The 26784-nt window shown below is 38.9% G+C and overlaps 1 protein-coding gene across 2 annotated transcripts in view; it reads left to right on the plus strand.

Moving 5' to 3' along the window:
* The window catches only part of LOC149205324 (uncharacterized), a 52134-nt gene extending 34805 nt beyond the window's left edge, over positions 1 to 17329 (plus strand). Inside the window, exons 1-4 of one of the 2 annotated variants that reach the window (XM_089395000.1) lie at positions 12506 to 12772; positions 15861 to 15971; positions 16383 to 16701; positions 16956 to 17329. In XM_089395000.1, coding sequence (XP_089251126.1) covers positions 15862 to 15971; positions 16383 to 16701; positions 16956 to 17066 — 540 coding nt within the window. In that variant the 5' untranslated portion in view covers positions 12506 to 12772; position 15861 and the 3' untranslated portion in view covers positions 17067 to 17329. Of the gene's footprint in view, positions 1 to 12505; positions 12773 to 15860; positions 15972 to 16382; positions 16702 to 16955 lie in introns of those variants that run through there. The other variant, XM_089394999.1, reaches the window with a different exon arrangement.
* The last annotated feature ends 9455 nt before the right edge of the window (positions 17330 to 26784 follow it).

Consider the following 26784-nt stretch of genomic DNA (forward strand, 5'->3'; position numbering starts at 1 on the left):
AATAAATTTAAATAATGATGATCTAGTGTTAGATGCTATTGGGTATACCCATCCTAAAATGAGTATGGCAAAGATGTGAGGCTGTTACCACTCAAACCAACAAGGGACCTAAAGGGGTTCCTAAGAGGGCAACTGCTAGGTTAAGGGCAACGGTGGAGGCTTAGCCCACTGTCACCACAACTAAGTCTCCTTGCTCTTTACGGACTTTCACCGATGGGAGGAGTCCCGGTAGTGTAGGGATCACTTGTAAAGTATATGTCAATGGATAGGTGAGAAGTGACCTTGAAAACCCTTTCCCAAGGATGGAGTGAAGAATGGAACTTGCTTGCTCTTTAAGCAAGGGACTTGGTCCACCAGGGGTAAGGGTGAGGATTGGAGGGTTGAGGGAGAAAGGATAGGTTTATAAACAAGGTTCTCAATCCCTATAATCCTTGGGAAACTTGGATTCCCAAATGGTCCTTGACAAATAATCTTTATTGAGAAGTGGGACCACACGGGGCCAAGTGGACCCAGCCTAGGTTTCGGGATGGAATGCAACAACCAATGATGTCCCTATCCTGTACAAGATGAGGGGAAAGGACCAAATAAGAATATTTACTTCAAAAGGTTGAGTTGATCCTATAGAGGTCTAGCCTTGGGGATGCCTTGGCAAAATTCGATCCTAAAGCTATGGCTTGGGATTCTTGAAGATTCCACTGTTAGAATTACCTCAAATTTGGAGGAGAAGGAGGGGACCCACTAGCACAGTAGCCTATAGGAGATCGAAATTTTTCCTTAGGTCAATTCTCGGGAAATTGATGCCCTATGTGACCTAATGGGGCTAGACCTAGGGAAAAAGTGGAAAATGGTAAAAAGAAGGTTAAAACGATCACCCCTTTAAGGGTCCAGCGCCTAATTCACTTGGGGATATGGAGTCAAGTGTGGTGATGAGTAAGAACTTGGTTTCTTGATCAAGGAGGCCCATAAAGTCAACTTCATCCGATGTTGAGAGAAAGAAAAGAAAAGTGACCTTCAAGCATTTATACTTCAAAGCAAATGATGAAGCTTATCGAGACAAATAATCTCTAGGACATTTCAGTCATATAACATTAGCCCATACATTAAATTAGCTAAAACATGCTCAATTCCACATTTCGATTATGCAACAACTAACCCTAATTTTAGCAGTATGCAACAACAAGAATAATAACATCAAAATTCACTTACGATGTTATAGAGTATATCCAACCAACATTTTGTTCACAAGACAAAGCTCCAAGACAAGATAAATAGCCCAAATCCATACGTCAAAATCCATTCATCTCCAGAAAATATCCTCCAAGGCAAAAATGCGAAGTTCTCTATGATTAGAGAGATCCCAAATCAAGTGATGATCCAAATAAATGTATCTAACATCAATATATAGCCTCTTAAGGAGGTCAAATTAGCCTATGGGCCTACATTAGGCCCTAATGATAAAATAATGTGCAAATAAAACCGCTATTGGTGACAAGCCTACCAAATTAGCTCACAAGTGTAAAAATAAGCTTCACAAGGGGCCAAATAATAATATGTACATGTTGTGGGGCCCGCCAAAGGCCTAATAGTGTCCTGAAGTGCCATACTGAGGAATAAATTCCTCAGAATATGATGGACAAGGGGGTGGCCCCTTGTTTTCCAAGTAGTAGACTTAGTAGACTTGTGGTGCTCCCAGTGGGTCTGAGGGCACATAAATGACCCCATGGGTCTCCATATGAATCAGAGATGCATGTAAAGCCTCTGCAAGCGTTCGAGTTGTGGAATGAATGTTTCAATGACATCGTACAAGTCTTGGGACACCTGCCAAGAGTCTGGGGCTCTTGTGGGGGCTTGCTGGGCATAATGTACCAAGCATATCACCATCATCCCAAAAGTGGATCGCTAGTAGTCTCTGAGCATCGATGAAGATCTGTGGAGTGCTGTCTATTGCTATGGAAGTCAATGGCTCTCTATGCACACCCTATATGTGCCAATGTAGACCTCTGGGGGTTAGGATCCCATATAGGGAGACCAAACCCAAATGGAAACCACCTGTAATCAGGCATAGGATCCAATTCGTCCCCCTAGCTTCCAATACAACCAATCATCAAAATAATCGGGTAAAAGAGTTTACAAATCATGGATAACAAAATGGGCACTTCATAATAGCATGCCCTTCCATAGCGGGATTTGGCATGTGCTAGTGTCTCTAAGATCCAAAGGGGGTTGACCAAGCACCTTATTAGGTGGTTTCAGCTCTTAAATGGGATAGTATGTCCAAGGTACATCCCTCTAATGGGGGTGGCAAGTGATAAATAAGTGGAATGGAGTAGGGAATGAGAGGGGCAATCTTGGGCCACATATTGGGGCATAGGGGTAGCTAGATAAGGGGAAGCCCACACCTGGGTATGTAATGTGTAGGAGGGAGCAATCGTGGTACATGAGGTGCCCTGGCCTTGATTTTTCCACCCTTCTTTATATGCCTTTTGCCTTTTATGAATTTTCTTTAATTAATTGCTCGGGGCTCAAAGGACAAGAGCATGATGTGTAAGATATAACAATGATTACCCCCTTTTAGGTAGGGTGGTTCATTGCCCTCCAGGGGTTGGGACAATCATGGGTTCCTGAATGATAAAGGAGGCTCATCTAGGGCCTATGGAACCAGGGTGATGACCATGGATTGGGGTAGAGCTCATGTATTAGCTTTTGCCCACGTGCTAATTATTTTGTCCCGACCATCTTTTGCATTTTGTGGTACAATTTCCTATTAAATGTGGCCAATTATGCTTTTTTCTTTTTCTTTTAGCTACTTCAACCTTTGGGGCATCATTCCAAGCCTGACCCAAGGTGGGGGCAAGGGGATAGGGAGGCTGGCCCTATGTGGACCCAGGTGGGAGAAATGATGAATGGGGTATAGTGAGTGGAAAGGGAGTAATATATGCGGATAAAGGAGCGGGACCACGCACCCAAAGTCGGGGTTTCCCAAGTAGTACCACCCTAGAACCAAATGGTCAATAAAGGAGATCCCATGGGACTAAGATCCAAGGGTAACATCCAAAAGAGATCAAGGGGACAAGAGCACAAACTAAGCCCACTCTTTCTGCCAAATCCCCCCATCAATCCATACCCAGAAGTATCCATGATAAGTAAACCCAATACTCAATTACCAAAGGACAATACATACCTTTAGATTCGGGAGGCCCACCTTCAAACATATGATCAATACAAGTGGGTGAGGACCACATGGCTGGCTCAGGTGGCAGAGAAATGGAACGAGTTAGTAGGAGGCTACAAGCGGTTGTTGTTTGTCGGCTGAGGTTCATCATGGAGAAAAATATCTCCTGGGGATATCACCCACGAAGTGGTGGGTAACAGGGGCGACATAAGAACCATGGGTAATGGTCGAAAGATATACAAGGTCAAGAATTTAAATTCTTATATATTTGATTTAAGACATACTAGTGTGTCTAGTAATATCTTAATGTTGAATTTCACCAAATTTCTTTGGGCGGGAAAGAATAAAGGACTAGAGATTAGAGCTCTAGATGGTTAGGCTTACTTGAAAGTTTAATGTTGTACTTAAATAATGAAAATATATGAAAACTTGAGCATTGAGTATACCTATCTTATAAATTATGAACTTCTTTGTTGGAAGTAGAGGAAATGATTATCATAATTATAAAACAAGTGGTATCTTGATGAGAACATGACGCTCATAGTATTGATGATCTAGCCAAGACCTTAGATGGATTTTAAATGATATTATTGCATTCTATGTTTTAAAAACTTGGACTCGAAACTGGTTGATCTGGATCAACTTCGACCTGGACTACGACTTGATATCGACTCATACTAGTTGATTCCAATGACTCGATATTTGTAAAAAGTACATTAAATATTTAATTTTAATGAAAAGTCATATTTTTAAAGATTTTCATTCATGTTTCCAAACTCAAAGCATTAGAATAATAGAGAGAAGACAACACTTCTCAAAACATGCTCATGAATATATCTATTACATCAAATGGCACCGAGTGCTCTATCCAATACATGTAATATATAGAGATCATAACAAAAACACACAACCAATGCTGCTCCAAAAACCAACTCCAACTGCTCACAAACTCCTCACAAATGCTCGCATAAATGCAATGAGATAGTTGTGAAGAAATATGAGGGGGTTGGGTCACCTTTATAGATGCGGAAGAAGGGTAGAGGGGTTAGGAAATAGTTTAAACCAATGTTTTATAACTCCGACTCCGACTCGGCCAATGGTCAACTCCGACTCCGACTCGGCCAATGGTCGACTCCAACTCCAACTCCAACTCGGTATCGACTCGGTCGCCTCGATTTCAATGATTCGGTCATTGTAAAAAATACATATATATATATATATATATATATATATATATATAATAAAAAACATAATTTTAAAGATTTTAATTCATGTTTCCAAACACACAGTGTTAGAATATAGATAGAAGACAACATATGATCAAAGTAGACTCATGAATATATCCATTATATCAAAATGGCACCCAGTGCACTGTCCAATACATACATGATGATGATATAGATATCAAAACAAATACACATAACCAAGGAGGCTAGAAATGGTGTTATCCTCCAAAATAGATTGTAAGTCATCAAGGAGCTAATACAAGGGTCTAAGAGTGTTCCTCACTCCAAGAAAGTCCCAAAGTGCATGTGTACATCTTCAAATGGTGCATCCTCCACCATGATGTCGTCTAGGAGAGACCCTATGTCACCCTTTTCAAGCATGTGAGTGACATGGCACCTAAGGGTAAGCATTGGCATCAAAGAGGTATGTGCTAGCCCTCCTAAGTCATCTCAATGATAACCATCCTCATCTGTGCTTTGGAAGAAGGCACCATCCACCAAAATAGGGTCAAGGCCAGCCAGGGGGCATCTTCAGTCCATTTGGGCATATCATCAAATAGTCCAACGTCCAAGCTTTTAAGTTTAGTGTTTTAGCATTTGGAGGCTCATCAAGGGGTGTAGCATCATGTGGAATCAACTCAAGGCTCGATGCTCATCTTTGGAGGGCCAAGGTTGGGGCCACAAAGTTAGGTTTGATTTAAGAAAGGGGCAAAGAACCTATTGGAAGGTTTTGAAGAAGAATGAAGCTATCCCTTAAGGAATCTCTACTACATATGTGATACCACCTAAACAAACCTCTCAAGATCAAACGAGATAAACTTATTTAGGGACAAAAAACCATTAAAATATCATAGTGAAAACTTTGGAGTCCCCCAAAAGCAAAAAAAAAAAATCGTTTTTTTTTTGTTCACGGGCCGCTGTCATCGAACTCGGCTGGCTCGGTAATAACCTGACCGACTGAACCGGTTCACTGGCCGAGTCGACCTGGTGAGGCCTTGACTCGGACCAACTCGGTTGAATCGGTTCCGAGCTGGCCGAATCTTAAAACACTGGTTTAAACAAAAAAAAATGATTTCAAGTCCGCCTAACCCTACTTTTTTCCTACCGCCGAGACCACCCGGTTTAAGTCGGGCTCAATTGGTCCAGCCAGTCCATTAACCGACTGCCGAACCGGATAATTGACCTAATCGGTCTGGGCAAGGGTATGGCTCGGTCAACCAGGCCAATTCCGAGTCAAACTGACCTAGTTTTAAAACTACTGGTATTAATTATTTATGCGGGTTAATGAATGTGATTTTGCTGAGTAATCATGATATGAATGCTCATGATGTTTTGTTGCTCCACATGTGACATGTGTTGAGATGATTATCATATTTATGATGTTATGTGAACATGTGGTTCCATTTATTATGTTGATGTAATTTATATCTTTCATAAAGATACACTGATGCTATCATATTATGATGGTATTTCATGATGTGATGGCATGTGCTATTTGTATGTAGTTTTTATGATGAGATGTTTAATGATGGCATACATAAGCATGTGGTGCCTTGCTATTTAGTATGTTGATAACAATGATGTTTTAATGATTATAACTAATGCATTGCTTGCATGTTGTGAAGTGATGATTTGATAAGGAATCCATTAGTGGGCTGAGAGGGTTGGTTTACGTTATGGGGTCATAGGAGTCCATACCTACGAGGGAGAGTATCTATATAGTATAAAGTAACATCTTATGGGTTGGGAACAAAATCAATCAACTACTTAGGCCAATGCTTTTTTAGCTTTGTATAATTCTTGATGGGACATAACACCATATTGAGAGGGTCAAGTGTTTGATATTGTAGTTGTGATGCCAAAGTCTATAGAAGGGTTGGAGTGTTGCCTGCTATTCATGTCATGGGATTGGAATTTTGATGCCTAGGGCTATGTACCTACGGAGTTGTGGAGGGAGTTTAGGTCAGTTTCGAGATTACTGGGGGTATGTGCATATTGAACTAGATGAGGTTTGGAGCCTTGGGGTTTTGAAAGTTAACAAGAAATGCTAGGGAGTACTCGCATTTCTCGCGAGTTGTGATGTGAACTTTCAATGCCCGCTATAGTCGATGGCCTTAACTAGTTCAACAAAGGCTGATGTGGAAAATACAAGGAGGAAAAAAATTCATAAGTTACATAATCAAAGTTAACTTCGGGATGAAGTTCATTGGAGGTGTGGGGGGAGGGGGAGTTTATATTTGTTAATTTTAGGTTAACATGTTCTTTGCTTGGACAATTACTTGAGTGATTCGTATGAGCCCAAGATTAATTCCATTTCCTTTAGTAGCAATCACATAAACTATTATTCATTGACAATAATTGAAGAAAGAACATGAGTATTCATATGCAAAAGACAAGCCAAGACAAGAGAACACAAAAATTGGCTCAAGCCAGGGAAAAACCCCAAGACGGGAAAACCGTTGATCAAATCTTCTTATTATTAATATCAAATGTTCAACAAAGAGAGAGAGAGTACAATAAGTCAAAATGACTTGCCAATTTTGTAGATCCAATATTGCTGCCCTAAACAGGTAGATGGCCCAACGCAATTAACTGATGAAGCTTGGACTGGTTAGGGTTTCTTGTAAATCACAATTGTCCCACTTAGCTGCCCCGAAAACTCATTTCAGCTGCGACCTCTCTAGGAATGCACGATGATGCCCTTCCCTGGCCCTTAGAACTGATCTGAACCCATGATAGGGTTCTCGACTCCTCTGTCTAAGCTGATGCATGCCCGCGGAACTACTTGGAGTAGTAGCTCTGAAGTGCGGCCATAGAAAGGGAGAAATTATTTTTCAAATTGACCATAGATCAACTTAGAGACAATACCCAAACTCGGCCCGACTTTTTGAGGTTGAATTCAGACTTGAAAGACAGGATTACCCATACAAGTGACCCAAAGATTTCATCAAGTCCTGCGGCTGTCTATCTGAGGAATCTTGGCCCTAGATGCTGAAGAAGAAACCCAAAACAGACCATCCTTTGTCCGCCTCAAGAGCTAGACTATCTTAGACATATTTGGAGCCCCTTTTGGGTGATGAGATATGAGGTTGGAGGATGCCCTTATATACAATTAGACATGATGAAGGTGAAGCCAACCTTGACACTTGTGGAGGCAAATTCAAATTTCAAAATTTTCCTGCCTCGATAAGGTCATGACTTATAAAATTTATTTTGAATAAATAAATATTTTTCCTTATCCAAATTTGGTGGTCTTTAGGTTGATTTTGGTCCTCTCGAAAAGAGGAATTCAATGCAATAGTTATCTCCATGAAATGAGCTATCCATGGTGGAATTTAGCCCTAGTTGCCAATTTTAACACTCCCCCAACTAGGGAGAATTAAACCTGCCAATCCATCGATCATCGATCATCATGCCATCCTGTTGTCATGTACCATCTCTGTATCTCATCTCATCTCAGCTCTACTGAACACTGATATGATTAATGAAGAAGAATCAATCGAGAGTGAATCACAAGACCTTGCCACTCTCCACTAACAAAAGTCAACCCACATAAACAGGGGACAAACCTCAATCAAACTTGATCTGAGATGATAAGTTGTTAAACATCATGCATTCTAGACATAGGGAGTACGACAATACGTGATGTGTCCATCGATAGTGCTATGCTCCCTATTCACTTTTCCCAACTCATTGGTCAGATGAGAGGTACTTCCCATGTGTCCCGAACTACATGGGTAGGATGATGTAGGAACATTAGGAGGGAAAGAATGTATCACATCCTGCTCAACACCACACGTAGGGAAAGGAGAAACCATATCCTACAAACACATGTCACAACCACACGTAGGGAAAGGGGAAACCATATCCTACAAACACATGTCACAACCACACGTAGGGAAAGGATAAACCACATCCTACAAACACATGTCACAACCACACGTAGGGAAAGGATAAACCACATCCTACAAACACATGTCACAACCACACATAGGGAAAGGATAAACCACATCCCACACGCATGCAAACCACCAGGAGTAGGAAAAGGATGAACCGCATCCTACATGCATGCTAACCATCAATTGTAGAAAGAATCCTACATGTGGGGAAAGGATGAAGCACGTCCCATCAACATGTCAACCATCAATCCTAGGGAATGAGCATCCTACATGTGGGTAAAGGATGAACCACATCCCACTGACATGTCAACAAATGCCTATATGCATCTCTTATTGGGGTACCTATAGGAAAAGGTGAACCACTCATCCCGCTCATATGCCATAGGAGAAGGTGAACCACTCATCCCTAGTAGGGGAAGGTGAACCACTCACCCTACACACGTGTTATCAATAGTAGGGGAAGGTGAACCACTCATCTTACACACATGTCACAGGGGAAGGTGAACCACTCACCCTACATCACGCACCTATAGGGGAAGGTGAACCACTCACCCTACACACGTGTTATCAATAGTAGGGAAAGGTGAACCACTCATCCTACACACATGTCACAGGGGAAGGTGAACCACTCACCCTACACCGCGCACCTATAGCGGAAGGTGAACCACTCACCCTACACCACACACTTATAGGGGAAGGTGAACCACTCACCCTATGATAGCTCATAGCTCAAGAAGTACCGCAAGCCCCCAGGAGCTCCCAGAGCTCAATGTTCAATCTTAACCAAAGATCCCTTCATATAAGTAATAGTGCCAGGCTGCTTTCTGAAAATCAAGACTAGATCTTGGTGATGGTATTAGATTGTCAATGGGAGCCTCATGGCTCATCTGATATTGGGCTGATTATGTCAATGGACAGAAACATATATCAACATCATTTAGTATGTACAGATGCAATAATCCTTTTGAGCTGCTGTCTGAGTGATGAGATCATACTAATGATCCATTGTCCTAGGTCTTCTAGACTCATTATTTTACGAATGCCATTATGCTAGAAACAACAGAAGAACTGTGCCTCTTTCTTCATTTGAACAATGAGGATTTTGAAGAGGAGCTGGAGGTTCAACAGAGGGATAGATGTCCAAGATCAACTTAGATCAGAATCATATATCAATGACTTTGCTAAAATACCATAACGGCCTCTGGACTGCAAGGATGCCATACTATTAATTTTTGGTTAAGGGGTCACTGTTATGGAATCTCTCTCATGCATCAGAATGTATAACAAGGTCACCAGCATGATAGTCATTTCTTGTCAAAGGTCAAGCTTTCACAAACTTGTTATATCTAGGTTAAAGACTCCAGCTCATGGAAAAGATGTGCCGCAGAAAGATTGATTTCTTGATGCTATATAAGGTCCCTCTATCCTTTGTTAGCAGGTGAATTATGCTCAAAATTGTGCTATTGATTTCCAGAACGGTGAGACAGGTTCAAGCATAATCATGCAAATACAAATCTTGGGCTGAGAAACTTCAAATAATCACAATTCGTGCGGTGTAAAAGACATCAATGCTATGTAAAGGTTAGAGATTATGATAGTGATAGTTCTATAACCACCAAATTACTGTCATCAATAATTTACGTTGCCACATGTTAAGCTAGCTGTAAAGTTACTGTCAAATTCACGTTCATACATCAAGAGTGACTCCCATATACATCATTACCATGCTTTGCATCACTACTGTTTAATATGCAGAGATCACAGATACTATAAGGAGGGTGCGAACTTTAGGCTCCGCGATGTACATTCTGCAAGATGCACTGATTCATTTCCAGGGTAGTAGGCCTCTTTAGGATAGAGGTATAAATGGGTCAACTTAAATGAGTTTGAATCAGGTGTTGGATTGATGGTTGAGGCCATACAAAAAGAAAATTCCTTGCTGCCACAGAGATTGACTACATGCTTATAAGCCTTTAGCATGTATAATGAAGCTGCAATGTAAAACATAAGCCAGAAGAATTTGCTGTCAAGATGTCACTCAAATTGCTCAAGCAATAAGTTCAGAGATCAAGCTGTTTTGGGAGATGCCCTAATGCCAGGGCCGAAACCTTAGTGAGATCAATCCAAAACTTCAAATGTATCCTGTCCTAAAGGCCTCATGCCTCTCAAGGAGAAAGATCATGGCCGCAAAAGATATGAGCGCAGAAGATAAAATTCAAGTCACCCAGAAAGAAGCTTTGCTCAGCAGGACCAAAACTTAGCAGAACTTCTTGAATCTTAAAGAAGACCTTCAGATTTGTCCTTCTCCTTGGTATACGAATTTATTGAGTGAGCTCCTGCAAGGTCCAGCAAAATCCAAAGAGAGATGTAGCCCAGCGTGTCCCAATAACCAACAGACAAATCTAAGCGTTTATCAAGGATTTTCAAACTTCGCCCTTTTTGGAAAGATGATGTGCCCAACGAACCAAAACCCATATCAATCTGACTGCAGATGATCTCAGAGATGCTTCGCTCATTTTCAGAAATCACTCCACGGGTAAGTAAGAGCGAGAAACCCTGTTTTCAAAGAAAACCACCCAACGCTAGATTTTGCAAAGCACCCTGCAATAGAACTGAACCTTCAAGAGCCTAGAATAAATGATAAAAAAACCCTATCCCTCTGATGATGCTTGCGATACTGCTCCTCAGGGTTACCTATAGACCTCGATAAAGGTCTCAGCTTTGAAGGATACTTCTTCTTAGAACAGAGATCCTTAGCTTGGCATTATTGCAGCTGAGCACTTCAGACTTGCAGAGAGAGGAGAACATGGAGATTTGTCCACAATTTTTCCGTAGTGATTGCTTTCTCTTCCTTGGGCTTGTCCTCACCTGAGCTCTGATACCATGTTAATTTTAGGTTAACATGTTCTTTGCTTGGACAATTACTTCAGTGATTCATATGAGCCCAAGATTAATTCCATTTCCTTTAATAGCAATCACATAAACTATTATTCATTGACAGTAATTGAAGAAAGAACATGAGTAATCATATGCAGAAGACAAGCCAAGACAAGAGAACACAGAATTGGGCTCAAGCCAGGGAAAAACCCCAAGATGGGGAAAACCCTTGATCAAATCTTCTTATTATTAATATCAAATTTTCAACAGAGAGAGTACAGTGATTCAAAATGACTTGCCAATTTTGTAGATCCAATATTGCTGCCCTAAACAAGTAGATGGCCCAACACAATTATGACATGCAACTAATGAAGCTTGGACTGGTTAGGGTTTCCTGTAAATCACAATTGTCCCATTTAGCTGCCCCAGAAACTCCCCATTTCAGCTGCGGCCTCTCTAGGAATGCATGATGATGATCTTTGCTGGCCCTTATAACTGATCTAAACACATGATAAGCTTCTCGGCTCCTCTGGCTAAGCTGATGCATGCCTGCGGAACTACCTGGAGTAGTAACTCTGAAGTGCGGCCACAGAAAGGGAGAAATTCTTCCTCAAATTGACAATAGATCAGCTCAGAGACAATACCCAAACTCGGCCTGACTTCCTGAGGTTGAATTTGGACCTGTAAAGACAGGATTACCCATACAAGTGACCCAGAGATTTCAGCAAGTCCTGCGGCCGTCTATCTGAGGAATCTCGGCCCTAATTGCTGAAGAAGAAATCCAAAACAGACCATCCTTCGTCCTTGTCAAGAGCTCGGCTATCTCAGACATATTTGGAGCCCCTTTTGGATGATGAGATATGAGGTTGGAGTATGCCCTTATATACAATTAGACATGATGAAGGTGAAGCTGACCTTGACACTTGTGGAGGCAAATTCAAATTTCAAATTTTCAATATTTCCTGCCTTGATAAGGTCATGACATATCGAATTCCTTATCCAAATTTGGTGATTTCTAGGTCAATTTTGGTCCTCTCGAAAAGAGAAATTCGATGCAATAATTATCTCCATGAAATAAGCTATCCAAGGTGGAATTTGGCCCTAGTTGCCAATTTTAACAATATTGCTCCATGTTATTATTAAATAAGTAATAGCGATAACAAATAAAATAAATGATCATAATGAATAAATAAAATAAGCTATTTTATTAATAAAAGAAAAAGGGTAAAAGAAAGTAAAGATAAATCTTTGAAAAAGCTAAATTGAGTAAATATTAATATAAAAACAGAAATGTATGATGACAACTGGGTCTTGTGCATGGATTTTTTCCTTGCTTTGATGGGCAAAAGAGTTCTATTTAATGAATGAGGAGAAGGATGTGAGACATATTTTTCCCAGAGAATATTTGGGGAAATCAAGGAATAGACATTGGCAGAATAGTTGATTGAGGGCTTGGGGCTCTTAATTGTCTTGACTGAGGGGTTGGTTGGGTAGAGAGCTATTACCCACACTTTGTTGTGGTATGCTGGATCAACTACTGGAGCACAACGGTTCTGCATTCACAACTTTATAATTAAGTTGATTGCTTCATCTTGCTGGTAAGTTTCTCATCACTTACTGCTCAGGTGGATTATGCACTTACTGTTTAAACTTTCTTTATGATTATGAACTTTTGTGGGCAATCACATTTCAAGAGGAACTTAGAACCGATGCTGCAAATATTGTTCTGGGGAATATATCACTGAGAGTTTGGATATAAACCTATTGGAAATTATCAGAAAATATTGACAAGCGTAAACTTGACCTTGAGAAACTCAGAAAATATCGGAAAAAATAGCTACCTGAAAAGCTTGTAAAAAATCAGAAATATCAAAAAAGGTCAGAGATATTTGCAGCACTGCTTTGAACAATATGATTATTATATGTGTTCACAATGGCAATAAATAACTGAGTATATGTTTCCAGCTAAGTTACCGGAAATGCCTGAGAAATTTGTCGGAAATGCCGATCCCTGTTTCCGAAACGGAAATGGGTACAATCCTCGTCTGAAACACTGTGAAAGCATTTTTGTGCTGTTTCAAAAAATCGGAAACTTTGGATTTGGAATTGTATATGTTTCCAAGGGTTTTAATTTTTTTTTGGATCCGTTTCTGGAATCCACAAAAATCGTCATCGGAATCCACCCTTGAAATGTTAAAAAACGTGAAAATTTGTATAGCCGTAAATAAATAATAAAAATGAATAAATCAAATTTGAAAATAAACTCACTATAAACAGAGTCTCATAACGTCTCTTCTAAATCTTTATAAACAATAACACGCCATATATTTATCAAGGATTCTTACTAAGAAGAAAAAGATAGATGTTCAAAAATACAAACAGAAGGGTTTGACGAATGTCTTCGTAAATAAATTTGTTTGAGCGATTAATTTTCAGTTTGGTTAAGGTTTTGTTAGTTGTCATTGATTTTTCTCTTGATTTCATAAATCCCTCCAATATAACAAATCTTCTCTAGCCAATCTTTTGCCTGCATATAGTGAAGAGACCAAGCTGACGTTGAGAAGATTGAAATGTTCAAATAGGTCTTGATGGAATATCCCAATGATCCCATGGGCTTTTTAATTGCCATGCAAGGAAGATAGATACCATCTACCATGCATGACACGTTCTTTGAATGATGATAACAATGTTTATGCTGAATTGATGATGATAATTTGTTTATGTTGCATTCATGATGATGATCATGTATTTTTAGATATAAAATCTAGATTCTAAAAGATGATTGGTAATATGAAATTCATATATATATATCTATATATATAGATACATATGCTGTTTCCTTGCTGTATTGTATCCATATGTTTTGAAAATTTGCCGTATCCTTTTCAAACCCCATATCTGTATCCGTTTCAGTGCAACTTAGGTTTCCAGTTTTATTTGTTTGTGTAAAAGCCATGAGAACTCCAGTTTGGTTTGTTTTATTGACAGTCATCGTTCTTGCAACTTTGGAACTTTTAATTTTATGGACATATTCTAATTGTGAACATTTGAAGCATATTGATATTATAGCAACATTTCATGAATACAGGGTACTGCCTTAGTCTTTGCATTTGAAAATTTTTCTTCGAAAGATACACTTTGGCCCTATCTTAAGTCGTGGCGAATTTATGGCCAAGCATAATTTTTTATAAAATGTCAGATTTGTGTGTATTTGCTCTCTAAATTTTATTTTTTTAATTAAAAATATAAAACAAAACTCCACACATATATATTTTAACATGCTTTTGAGAAGTATAAGCGCATGTCATGATATTTAATTTGATGTATTTTTGGGTCAAAATGATATTGTTTTTTGTTTGAATATATGAAGTCATAATGGTATTCACCGAATTTTCTGTGTTGAACTTAATGCAAATTTTATCATATTTATTTTGGCAGTGGTTAAGTATTTTCAAATTTCGTTGTCCCCAAATTTGATCCAAACATGAACTAATTGACTTGGGGTAGAGGAGTGTGTTGAGTATGGGTTTGGAGTGCCAGGTATGGATCTCCAAAAACTTGTTCACATGGATACTGGGGTAGGGTTAGTAAATAGTAATAGATACAGAGATATAAATGTATTCACTTTTCATGTGTTCCTTCTGTTCAATTTTTTGGGGATATATATGGCTCCTCTACATGGATCTGGGTACATCCCCCAATTCAGTGGGGATAAGCCAAACATTAAAATCTGTGGGGATGTCCCAGGGCATCCCATACATTCCAGTGGGTTTCCTGTCCCAGTCAGGACATGTCCAAGATGGGGACGTCCACATCTCAGGGTATGAATTCCCTTACAAACCGCGTTACAGCTAAATATGTTTTTCCATTATATTTTGAATCTCTACATGTCCAGTTTGAGTGGGCCTAATGGTTAAGAGCACATGTTTCCTTTTAGGATGTCACAGTTTAGAGGGCAGTAGGGTATGTACACTTCTGTAGACTTAATCAGTAAAATCACTGCTCAGAGGGGGTCCCTTGTCCAACAAACAAGGGGGTCTGATACATCAATTTGGTGTTGGGATGGGCTGTGACTTTAAACTTAGATTATTTTTATAAGTATTTACATCGAGAATCTATGAACAGTCAATTTCTGGGAAAATCATAATTTTTCTATAAAGATTTGATCTTTTGAGGTGCCATATGAGGTTGGGATGCATTTTCAACAGCGGGAAACTACTGTTTAGTGCCTTCATTGATGGAAGTTCGATCATAGTCATGTAGGCATATCTCCTCAATGTTGAATTTTGAAGCATCTGACATTTATAGTTAAATATGTTTTGTCATTATCATGAATGTTTAGAATTTTTAGTTATTACTCAAACATCGAGTCCTCTGCAGTGTTTAGTGGGAAGAAATATGAGGAAATAATGTTTAAGCTATCCCATTTTCATGCATGATGTTAATGTTTGGCAAATCGTGTGTTGTCATGCATCTTTTATTAGGCTAGCAGAGTCTTTGAGGTCATGTTAATATGCATTACTGGATTGTTAATACACATGCTTAGGTGCATTATATGTTAAATATTTCATTCACCTGCCAAGCTGCAATATATGTAATTTTCATTCACTATAAATGGTTTTATTCTAGTACCTTATGGCTCTTGTATGGTGCTTAATGCTTTTTCCCAATTCTATTTGGTTTTAGGATGAAGTACAGCCTAAGCATAGTTGCGGATAGAGGCCTCAAAAAGTCCCAGTACACATCAGCACGTTTGAAGAAGGGTGAGGTACTGTATGTAGAGACTCATAGCAACCGGTAAGCATCATAAGATCAGAGTACATAAGTTTGGTAACAAGATTTGTATATTATTTCTACGCATTAATCCAGGATACTAAAAATAATGCCTATCCTTATTGTAGCAGGCTTCAAACATTTTATGCAAATAAAATGAGTTTGTCATGCTTTGCTGAAATCTACTTTATCATATGAAAATGTTATCTAGTATCTGAAGTACCATTCAAGGATATTTTAATGCATCTTTAGTGTAGCAGCATAATATTACAAACTGCTTGGATTGTTTTTAGTTTGTTGTAAATGAAGATATAAATCCTTTGTTTCTTTCAGTTGGTTATGTTTTGATTATTTATGTCCCATGTTTTTGTGTGGGATATCTAAAAATACTATTCATCTGAATAACCTGTCTTTTTGGGTGTTTGCTGTTTATAGGTATGAGCTTTCCTATGATGTTGAAAAGGCTCTTTGCAATGGTTCTTTGGGTGCTACTACAGCTACATCGGCACCTTCTCAGGCTATGAATTCCACTGATCGAGGAGTAGACAAAACAGTAGCTGGTACAGACAGTGAGAAACATGTTATTCATTCTCAGAATGGAGATAAGAGTCAAAACCGTGGCAACTACGATGGAGATAAAGCACAGATCATGGTAGAGAGTGTTGATAGGTATAAGTGGGCTCGTTGCAAGCAACCATTGCCTCAGAAAGTCATGCGTTCCATCGGTGTTCCTTTGCCACCAGAGCATGTTGAGGTAATACTCATATCAGATGTTCTAGAAAGGGATTGCTTTCGAGTGCTGTAGTTTTCCTTGTAATTTGATGGGAAAAGTTTGAATGATATCGTTGACTAAGTTTTTTTTCTCCTGAAATTCAGACATTTCTTGTTTTTAATTTGAAGTAGATTTTTGACTGTTTACTTAGATCATGAATTAGGAAAACCATGGAGTATGAATTTCAATATTCAAAATTCACTATATTGGCTGAAATCAGTATTTATTCTAAGCAGGCCTTGGAGGAGAATTTGGATTGGGAAGAAATACAGTGGTCACAGACAAGTGTCTGGGTTCGTGGTAAAGAATACCCTCTTGCACGTGCACATTTTTTGGCTTCAAATTAACAATCTAATGGTGGCCGTATATGTTTTTGAAGTTCAAGAACTATAAACTTCATTTTGAGGAGTTTTTCAATTATGGTTTGACAACTATTAACAAGAAGAATGGCTACTTTACTTGCTTTATACCACTGGTGCAAGCTGTATAATTGGTTTGGAATTCAGCAATCGGAACCTAAACATATCATCTCAATAACTGTTAATCAAGCGATAAGTCACAGAGGTGCAGCTGGAATTAGTTAAATTCTGCACCTGAATGGTAGTAAAGAGATCAACGGCAATGGAATATTGAAGCATCAGGTGCAAAATAATCTTCAGAAAACCTCTTTGTAGTTTTTTCACATTTATTTGTCACTATGCACACAACCTACATATTTATTTCCACAACTTCATGATGCCCCTTTCCACTAAGACCCTACATTTACATTTTGCAACTCTTGTCGCAATGTATTTCTACAATCTACATCCTTCTCCATGCACCTAAATTCTCCTTTACGCTCACCACAGACCTCCACACCCTTTTCCCTGCAACTTTGTTCAATCAATAAATCTCTCCTTAATTATCTACTCCTGCAAACAACTGTTGATAACTATGGTCGGTATTCATAATGCATACTTGAGTCATTATGATTGTAAAGCATATTCTTAAATGCTAAGAGTCAAAAGAAAATTATATTTGTATTAAATCCCAACACTTCCAAGTACAAAGGTAGCGCCAGGGACAAACCCCAATGTGGGGAAACCCTTCGTCAATTCTTCTTATATGAACTTCAATAGTTCAGCAGAGAGAGATAGTACATATACATCAGAAGTCAACATTTTGACTTTCCAAAATAAGAGCAGAGATCTTTTCTAAGAAGATGTCACATGAGGTAGCTGATCTGAACTTGGGTGAAGGCAAACTGCTTCAACAGATCCTCTAAGGTGACTCCATCACCATACTGCACCTCACTGTGCTGCACCTCATCATCATGCTGCACCCATCACTGTGCTGCACCCATTCACTGAGCTGCTCTTGTCACTGAGATGCAACCAGTCATGGTTGTACCCATCATGGTGCACTATGCTGCACCACTCACAGTTGTACCCATACATGTTGCTGTACATACTGCCTCCACTATGCTGCAATCATTACAGTTGTACCTATACATGCTGTTGTACATACTGTCATCATGCTGCTGCACTAACTGTCACCTACAGCCAACCAAAACAGCTTTTTCCCTTACCTTAAAACTGCCCACACAGACCTGCATCCTCCTTTCTTCAAACTCGGCCTAGCTGTAGCATTTAACAACCCTCCACGCAGTCACTAAGAAACCCTTGCTATGATGCTATGGCCTATGGCCTAGCACATAGCAACTCTGAAGTAAATGTCCTCAAAACAGTTACATAAACATCATTAACGCAGCAACACTAAGGAGCAGGCTTCAATGCTTTCCTTTAATGAGGCAGAAAAAAAGGCTGACTTCTGAGGCAGTAAAGAGGCAAGAACAGAGCATGCCTTCATGGGCCTGGTTGACTTGACTAGAAGGATGGACCTTAGATCAAGTTTGACCTAGTTGTTGACTTAGATTTCTCTGTTGAATTGAAGAATTCTCTAGTGAAAGGGTTGCTGGGTTTTTCCCCATGAGAGTTTTCCTAGGGTAAATTTCTTGCGTTTCTGCGTGGCTGCTTCTTTATGATCCTACTGTATATGGTTCATGTCTGGTGTAATTATTGAATGATCAATGTGAAAGAAGTCTTTAAAATCAACACCAACGACCCCTATATCTAACCAAACCCAACCAAATCTAAGTGATCTTTGTTGGAAAATGTAACTAGTTTCTGTCTTCACAATTGTTAATGTACTCCAGTCATTATGTATATCTTATGTTACAAGAAAAAGAAGAAAGAAAAATATTATTTTAAGCATGGGTTTCATGCTCCATTTTGATGGTCATCTAGGTCAAGCATGTTCTTCATGCTTCTAGGGTTTGTCATGTCAAAAGAATATTTTTCTTGAGTCAAGAGAGTCCTTGTCAATTGTATAAAACCCTATTGGGCAAGTTGTAACATGTAAAAGATATTAATTATGAGTCTAGAAAGTCCTTTGAGCCTCCAAGCACAAGTCGGCCCTGCCAATGACAAGTCAGCCTAGAAGAGGCTATTCGACCTCATGGAAAGGCTATAAATACAAGCAGCTTCGACCTCATTTGGCATCAATTCAATCATCTCAAAAAAGAAGTTTGATCTCAGGCAAGGAACAAGGAAGAATCTAGAGCGAAGATCAAGGAAACAAGGAGTCGAGAAAGTCTATCTTTGGGCCTTATTCTCTCACATGTGTGAAGGTTAGGGTTTCTAAAGCTTCTGGGAGGCCTAGGATTGCAAGTCCAAATTGTAGGAGGCCGAATTGCAAATCCAAGTTGCAAGAGGACCGAATACTCTGCTTTGATCTAATTGACTTTGGGGACATTGACTTGCTCAAAATAAGAATTTTTTAAGGGTTGACAAATGCCAAAAATTAGGGTTTTGCAGCTACTAGAGGGTCAAATATTGCAGGTCAAAGATTGCAGGCCGAAGTTGCAGGTTCGAAGCTGGAGGGCAAAGTTGAAGCTAGGAGTTGGTTGTTGAAGAAGTGACCCTTGTGGATTTGGTTAATCTTTGACCTAATTGGAAGAGTTTCTCGAAGCACTGACTTGGTATTTGGAAGAGGACTTGGTCTAAGGTTTTGGTCTTGGTTTTCTCATTTGAAGCAGATTCTATAAGAAGAGAAGAAATTTTTTAGGTTTTCCCCTTGGAGGGGTTTTCCCCTGGCTTGGAGCCTATATCTTGTGCCTATTGTCTTTATTGTGTTTGCTCTTGATAATTGTTTGATGAAAATATCTAATAAAGAAACACAAGAAGATAACTAAAGCTCACAAGCAATTATTAAGGTTAAGGAGAATTTGAATTAATAGCTACCCTACCGCATTCTCCAACATGGTATCAAAGCAAAGGTGAACAAAAGAAGGCAGCTAGAAGATCATCCTGAAGGGTTTGCTTGTCAAGGGAAATCATTTGTAAAAGGACACAAAGGAGGAAGAAGAAGACCTAGAAAGAAGGTTACTACATCAAAGACCTCATCATCTCAAGAAGGTTCAAGCTCTCATTGAAGGAAAGAAGGATAAGCTTTTGTTGAAGATTCTCTAGTGCATCATCTTGAAGAAGAGGGAAGCATCAAAGAATCTAGGGATCATCATCCACTCTTTGAGGTTGTTCAAAGACATTATTGAAGGGATCTTATAAGTCATTATTCTAGGGCATCTTTGAGTCTCTTTGAATATTTTGAAAACATCAAGATAGTTGGCAACACCATCAACAAGGACTCTTGGTTTACAAGTATTATATTGTCTTCTATGTCTCAATTTGCAGAACATATAGCTAATTTTTGCAAGGAAAGCAACAAGGTCGTTCGGTCAACAAACTTCCTTGCATGGAAGAAGAGATTGACTTGGCATTCACTAAAAATGAAGTCATGGAATATGTCCTTGATAAAGTAGTTGTACCAAACAAATAGAAGACTCAAAAGTTAGCGAAATACAAGAAGGGAGAAATAAGGGCACAAAGAATCATTGTTGAATCCATAAAAGACTAAGTTGCATGAAGCACTGAAACGTTTTAGAGTTTCCTAAACAGGCACATTTAGAAACGTCACCTCCGCAAAATAGAAACGTCAATCGAAACATCATATATATATATATATATATATATATAAAGAGAATTACAAATAAGTGAATAACACATTATCTTGCAAGAAAAAAGGGTATATGACCCATAGATGACAATTTAGAAGGAAAACCAAGTCTATAACACATTATCTTGCAAGTATATAACACATTATCTTGCAAGAAAAAAGGGTATAAGACCCATAGATGACAATTTATAAGGAAAACCAAGTCTATATTAACTCTCATAGGGTACGAGTACGGCCCGAAACGCCAAGTTCCTAGAAGTTTTGTGAAACATGGATAAAAGATCATCTTGTTCCCTTTGTTGTTGATTTGAAGATATTCAAGGTTATGTATGATAAGTTGGTAAATTTGTACTCTATAAGTACATCAAGTCAAAAGATTTCCTTGAGGAATCAACTATATAGAATAAGGAAGTCAAAGGATGAAGACATGGCCACTTATCTTATGAAGATCTCACAAATAAGAGATCAATTGCAAGGGCTTGGGGAAATTGTTTCTGACTCTAAAATTAAATGCTTTGCCACCTTATTGGAGCAGTTTTGCAACTAGTATCTACTCTAAGAAGGATACTACACCTTTTGATGAGTTATGGACTCAATGTATCTTGGAAGAATCCAAGATCAAGGCAAAATATGACACTGAATCAAATGAAAAGTCTCAAGCCTTTATTGCCAGGTCCAAGAAGATGAAGAAAGGGAAGTTTGGAAAGTCCAAGAGAAAGACAGAGATGTCCAAGATTCAATGCTTTGGATGCAATGAATATGGAAACTTTAAGAGGGATTATCCAAACAAGAAAGATAACAAAAGAAAGGAAAGAAGTGAAGCCCATATAGTTGGAGAAAAGGGAGAACCTGAGAAGAAGTCGAAAGGAGAATATCCCAGGGATCTTTGTTATTGAAGGAAGTTCCATCTACATCAGGTTCTTTATGAAATTTGTCTTTCTTTTATTAAGTAGAAAGTAGAGTAGCATGCATTGTTGCATTCTCTAGAAGAAGTTTTGATTTTCTTAAAAGCATGGCATCATAGATAGAAGCATATGATAGTAGAGAAATTAGAATCTACTTGATTAATCGATTTGGGATCATATTGCATATTATTCATCCAAGCATTTTTCTGATATCATGTGTAAGGTAGTCATTTTGCAAAGAGGGATCATCAAGATCCTATAAGAACCATCACTTTGGAAGGTTCTTGGAAAGAGAATTACGACGTGTCTAGTATATATTCCATCTAGTATGGAAACAATACTTTTGAAGGATGAAGGAATGTAGATCGTCAAATTACAGTGTGAAGGGCATAATGGAAGTCTTTCTACTCCTGGGAAAAGGAACCTATCTTTAACAGGTATAAGAAGCAAGCTCCTTCAAGAAAGGATGGCTAGATTGTTGTGTATGGAAGCAAAGATATTCATATTCCAAGCAACTCTTCTCTAGGGAAATGTTCGTATCTACAAGAATCTTGCAGAAAGAGTTGGTTATAAAAATGTGCTTGGTAAGTCTTCCATATGGTTGGCATGATGATTCAAAGAAGAAATTTGACATGCTTTGAAATGGTTAGAGATCAAGACTCTCACACAATATTGCATAGCATATTTATCAACATCAAGTATGGTCTCCAAAAGAAGGAAAGGGAGTTAACAATGACAACTCTAAGGATGATATTGTAGTTTGGTAATCAAGTTCGATCCATGGGCACCATGATTAAAATGAATGCATGGAGAAAGAATCTTGTACAATATGGAGATGGATCATGTGAAATCTCAAAGGATTCAAGTAAGCAAATATTTTGATGAAAGGGCCATCATGATAAGCTTTGTCTAATATTAATATTTTGATATTGGTTATCTGGTTGACATATGTTTTGCTACCTGGAAAGATGTTGCAGAAATGCATAATGACAGTTGAGGAAAGTTCAACTATTAGTATTGAACTCGATTCAAAGAACATACGAATTGAGTTAATGGTTTTGGTAATGTAGTCAAGATGCTTATATCATCATCTTGGAATTGAAAGGTAGCAATATAAGAAGATAACCTGATGTTCATGTTCATGAAAATCACTTTCAGATGGAGCTATGATTAGCTTGAGTTTGATAAGGCTCTATCTAATGTCTTCATTGATGATGACTAGAGGAAAGTGATGTGCAAGACTGATGGTCTGAATCCTATCACAAGATTAAGGGAGAAGATGGCTCTACAACATCTAGGATGAAAGAAAGCTCAATATGATGAGATACAAAGGAAATAAATAGCCATGCAGTTATCTCCATGAAGAATTGGTAGTTGATACACTTATGGATACAAGCTAGATAGCTTGTGGTTATGACTTGTCAATTGAAAGGAAGTGAAAAAAAATATCCTCTATTTTTTTTCAAGTGGGAATAGGGATCTCCTCTCTGGTTGAGAGGGAGTGACGATAAACATCACATTTGTATTATCTTCTTCATGTGTCATGCACTAGGCTAGGACTAATGATCGTCCGTCTAAGTGAAGATCATGGAGAGAGAATGGTGGATGGAGGATTGGATAAGCATCCGTTATTTCCTTGAGGGTAGAAAATCCAAGATAGGAAGTGGACCAACACTCTTTGAGGATTGGACAGGTATCCAAGACAAGAGTGGTCGCAATGGACCGATATTCTTTGAGGATTGGGAATCCAAGATAAGAATAGCCCTAAAAGGACATACCTTGTGAACATCCGGAAGGGGTATGTACCTTATAGAGGTAGTGTGGTATCTCACGTAAGGCCTCCCAGCATTATGCTCTTGTATAAGAAAGGGCTTGTCAAGTTAAGGCCTTAGTATGTCGACAATGTTGGTCATGATGTTGATGCTTAAAGATGGCTTACCAATCTAACTCTTCTTATGAGAGCTTTTTAGCTTGAGAATATCCTTGTACTAGGTGTACACTCATGAATACCTCCCTAGTTAAGAGGGAGTGTTGATAAATGTAATTAGTTTCAGTCTTCATAATTGTCAATGTACTCAAGTCATTATGTATATCTTATGTTACAAAAAAAAGAAGAAAGAAAAATATTATTTTAGGCATGGGTTTCATGCTCCATTTTGATTGTCATTTAGGTCAAGCATGTTCTTCATGCATCTAGGGTTTTTCATGTCAAAAGAATTTTGTTCTTGAGTCAAGAGAGTCCTTGTCAATTGTATAAGACCCTATTGGGCAAGTTGTAAGATGTAAGAGATATTAATTATGAGTCTAGAAAGTCCTTTGAGCCTTCAAGCACAAGTCAGCCCTACCAATGACAAGTTGGCCTAGAAGAGGTTATTCGACCTCATGGAAAGGCTATAAATACAAGCAACTTCGACCTCATTTGGCACCAATTCGATCATCTCAAGAAATTAGTTCAATCTGAGGCAAGGAATAAGGAAGAAGCTAGAGCGAAGATCAAGGAAGCAAGGAGTCAAGAAAGTCTATCTTTGGGCTTTATTCTCTCACACGTGCGAAGGTAAGGGTTTCTACAACTTCTTGGAGGCCAACGATTGCGGATCCAAATTGCAAGAGGTTGAATCGCAGATCTAAGTTGCAGGAGGGCCGAATACTCTGATTTGATCTACTTGACTTTGGAGACATTGACTTGCTCAAAACAAGGAATTCTTGAAGGGTTTACATGTGTCAGAAATTAGGGTTTTTGCACCTATTACATGGCCGAAGATTGCAGGTAAAATTTGTAGCTTTGATGGTAGGGGCCGAAGCTGAAGTTGGGAGTTGATTGCAGAAGAAGTGACCCATGTGGATTTCGTTAATATTTGACCTAATTGAAATAGTTTCTTAGAGGGATGACTTGGTACTTGGAAGTGTTGGAAAAAGTAACTATGTTTGGTCTTCAATAATGTACTTGAGTCATAATGTAATGTACTTGTCAAAAGAATAAAGAAAATATTTATTATTATGACTTATTAAAGCATGGGTTTCATGCTTGGGTCACCATGTTTTAGGTCGAAGTCCCCATTGAGGACTTCTAGAATTTATTTTGGGTCTATAGAATTATTGTAAATTTGAAGAGACCCTTCTTGGGCTTTTGAATCATGTAAATCGGTTAAGTATTGAGTCAAATATGAATTATGTAACCTCCACACCATGTTGGCGTAAGAGAAGATCCAGTTGACCTAAGGACCCATTCTACCCTACAAGAAGCCTATAAAAGGAAGGGCTACGAATTCATTTGTGGTTCTCTCTCTTTTGGGAAAAAGTGTGAAAATTTGTTTGCCGTGCAAATGTGCAAAGTAAGAGGCTAGGAAAGTCTACTACCGGAAAGATGTGAGTTTGGGGGAGTCTAAGGAGTCAAGGAAAATCGAAATTTTGGTGGTGGTCTCTCTCTGTTTCGTGCTCTGGATTGGGAGAACGAAGTCTCCCAAGTTGCACTGTTGTCGAAAGTCGTGAGCTTCCGCAAGTTGCTGCATAGTCGAAGTTGCTGGAAAGAGATCAATCTTTTAGAGGCTGGCTTGGTGTGGAGGGAAAGTTTGGTCAAGGTATAGGGTGAAGAGTCTCAAAGAATACTATTGAAAGAAAGAATTACTTTGACTGGGTTTTCCCCTCGAAGGGGGTTTTTCCCTGTCATGTGCCTACATCTTGTGTCCATTGTTTTATGTACTACTGCTTTGTATAATTGCTTGATGAACTAAAGAAAGAAGATATAATGAATTGTAATAACAAGTAACATCACAAGTAATCATCAACATCGACAAAATCTTTACTACCTTTCTGATTTTCCAACATGGTATCAGAGCTTTGGTGAAGAAAGAAGAAAAAGGCAGATCCATTCAGGGAAGGAATCCATCATATTCAAGGAAGATGTCTAACTCTATCAAGGGTGAGAACAAGAAGGATAACTTCAAATCCTGGAAGAAGAGGATTCACCTAATCCTCGAGAAGAACAAGGTATTAGATCTAGTTGAAGGAAATGTAAAGAAGCCAGTGATGCCGACAAAATGAAATCCAAGGATCTAGAATTGGTGGCTATGACTTTGATGGTAGAAGGGATAAAAGACCATCTTGTCCCTTTCATAGATAACATCGATCATGCTCAGGAGATGTATGAAGCCTTATCGAAACTGTTCACCATTAAGAACATTGGTCAAGTAGAGAGTTTAAAGAATGAGTCGAGGAATACAAAGATGACTAAAGAAGATATTGTTGCAACCTTCTTTGTAAAGATTGCTAGACTCAGAGATGATCTTTCAGCCATCGATGAGATTATTCCAGACGGAGAATTGGTGACCACTGGTATATTAGGATTGCCACCATCTTGGAGTGCTTTTGCTTCAGGTCTCAACAGTTGGAAGGTAGCTCCCATCGTTGAAGAATTATGGACCGTTGTAATATCCCTTATCAAGAATATTCCTCAAACACAAGCAACCTCCAACCAGAGATGGACTGGGAGGGCATTTACCAGATATGTCGCCTCTAAAAAGAGGACGAGATCTAGAAGCTACTTGGCCCTTTCCAGACTCTTTCTAAGAGTATAGGAGAAAACACACAAGTGGTATAGTAGCCGGGAAGCTCAAAGATATAAAAATAACAATGGTGCAACATATAACAATATAACCATAAGCAGATACTCAAGAAATGCAGAGAGAAATGCTAAGCCATTTTATTATACTGAGTAATAGAATGAGTACAGGAGGTGATCAGAAAGATGGCCACTCGACTTGCACAAGGCAAGTGAAGAAATACACTCAGAATAGCAAAGGAATGGCCTCTCTCTGAACTGCATCCAAGCTGTTGGAGAACTGTCGTGCTGCTGCTGCTGCTAGAAATCAAATGAGGATTTGGGGCTGTTCCCCTCCTAAGAAAATGCTGAAACTCTAGAATTGGATTCTACTCAGAAAACCCAAAAAAAACCCAGAAAGCTTTTCTGAAATGGCCAACCCCCGAAAATCACCCCCTTAAGGACCCACGCAATCCCCTGCGCTACTGCTGAAATGAACCCACCACAACTCTGCCTAAAACTCAACCAAAATCCTCCAATATACAAGGGTTGATCCCCTGCTCAACCTCC

This window comes from Pinus tabuliformis, chromosome 1_2 (assembly GCF_031772625.1).
Source record: "Pinus tabuliformis cultivar Carrire ecotype Pingquan chromosome 1_2, CPIR1, whole genome shotgun sequence".
Taxonomy (NCBI): Eukaryota; Viridiplantae; Streptophyta; class Pinopsida; order Pinales; family Pinaceae; genus Pinus; species Pinus tabuliformis.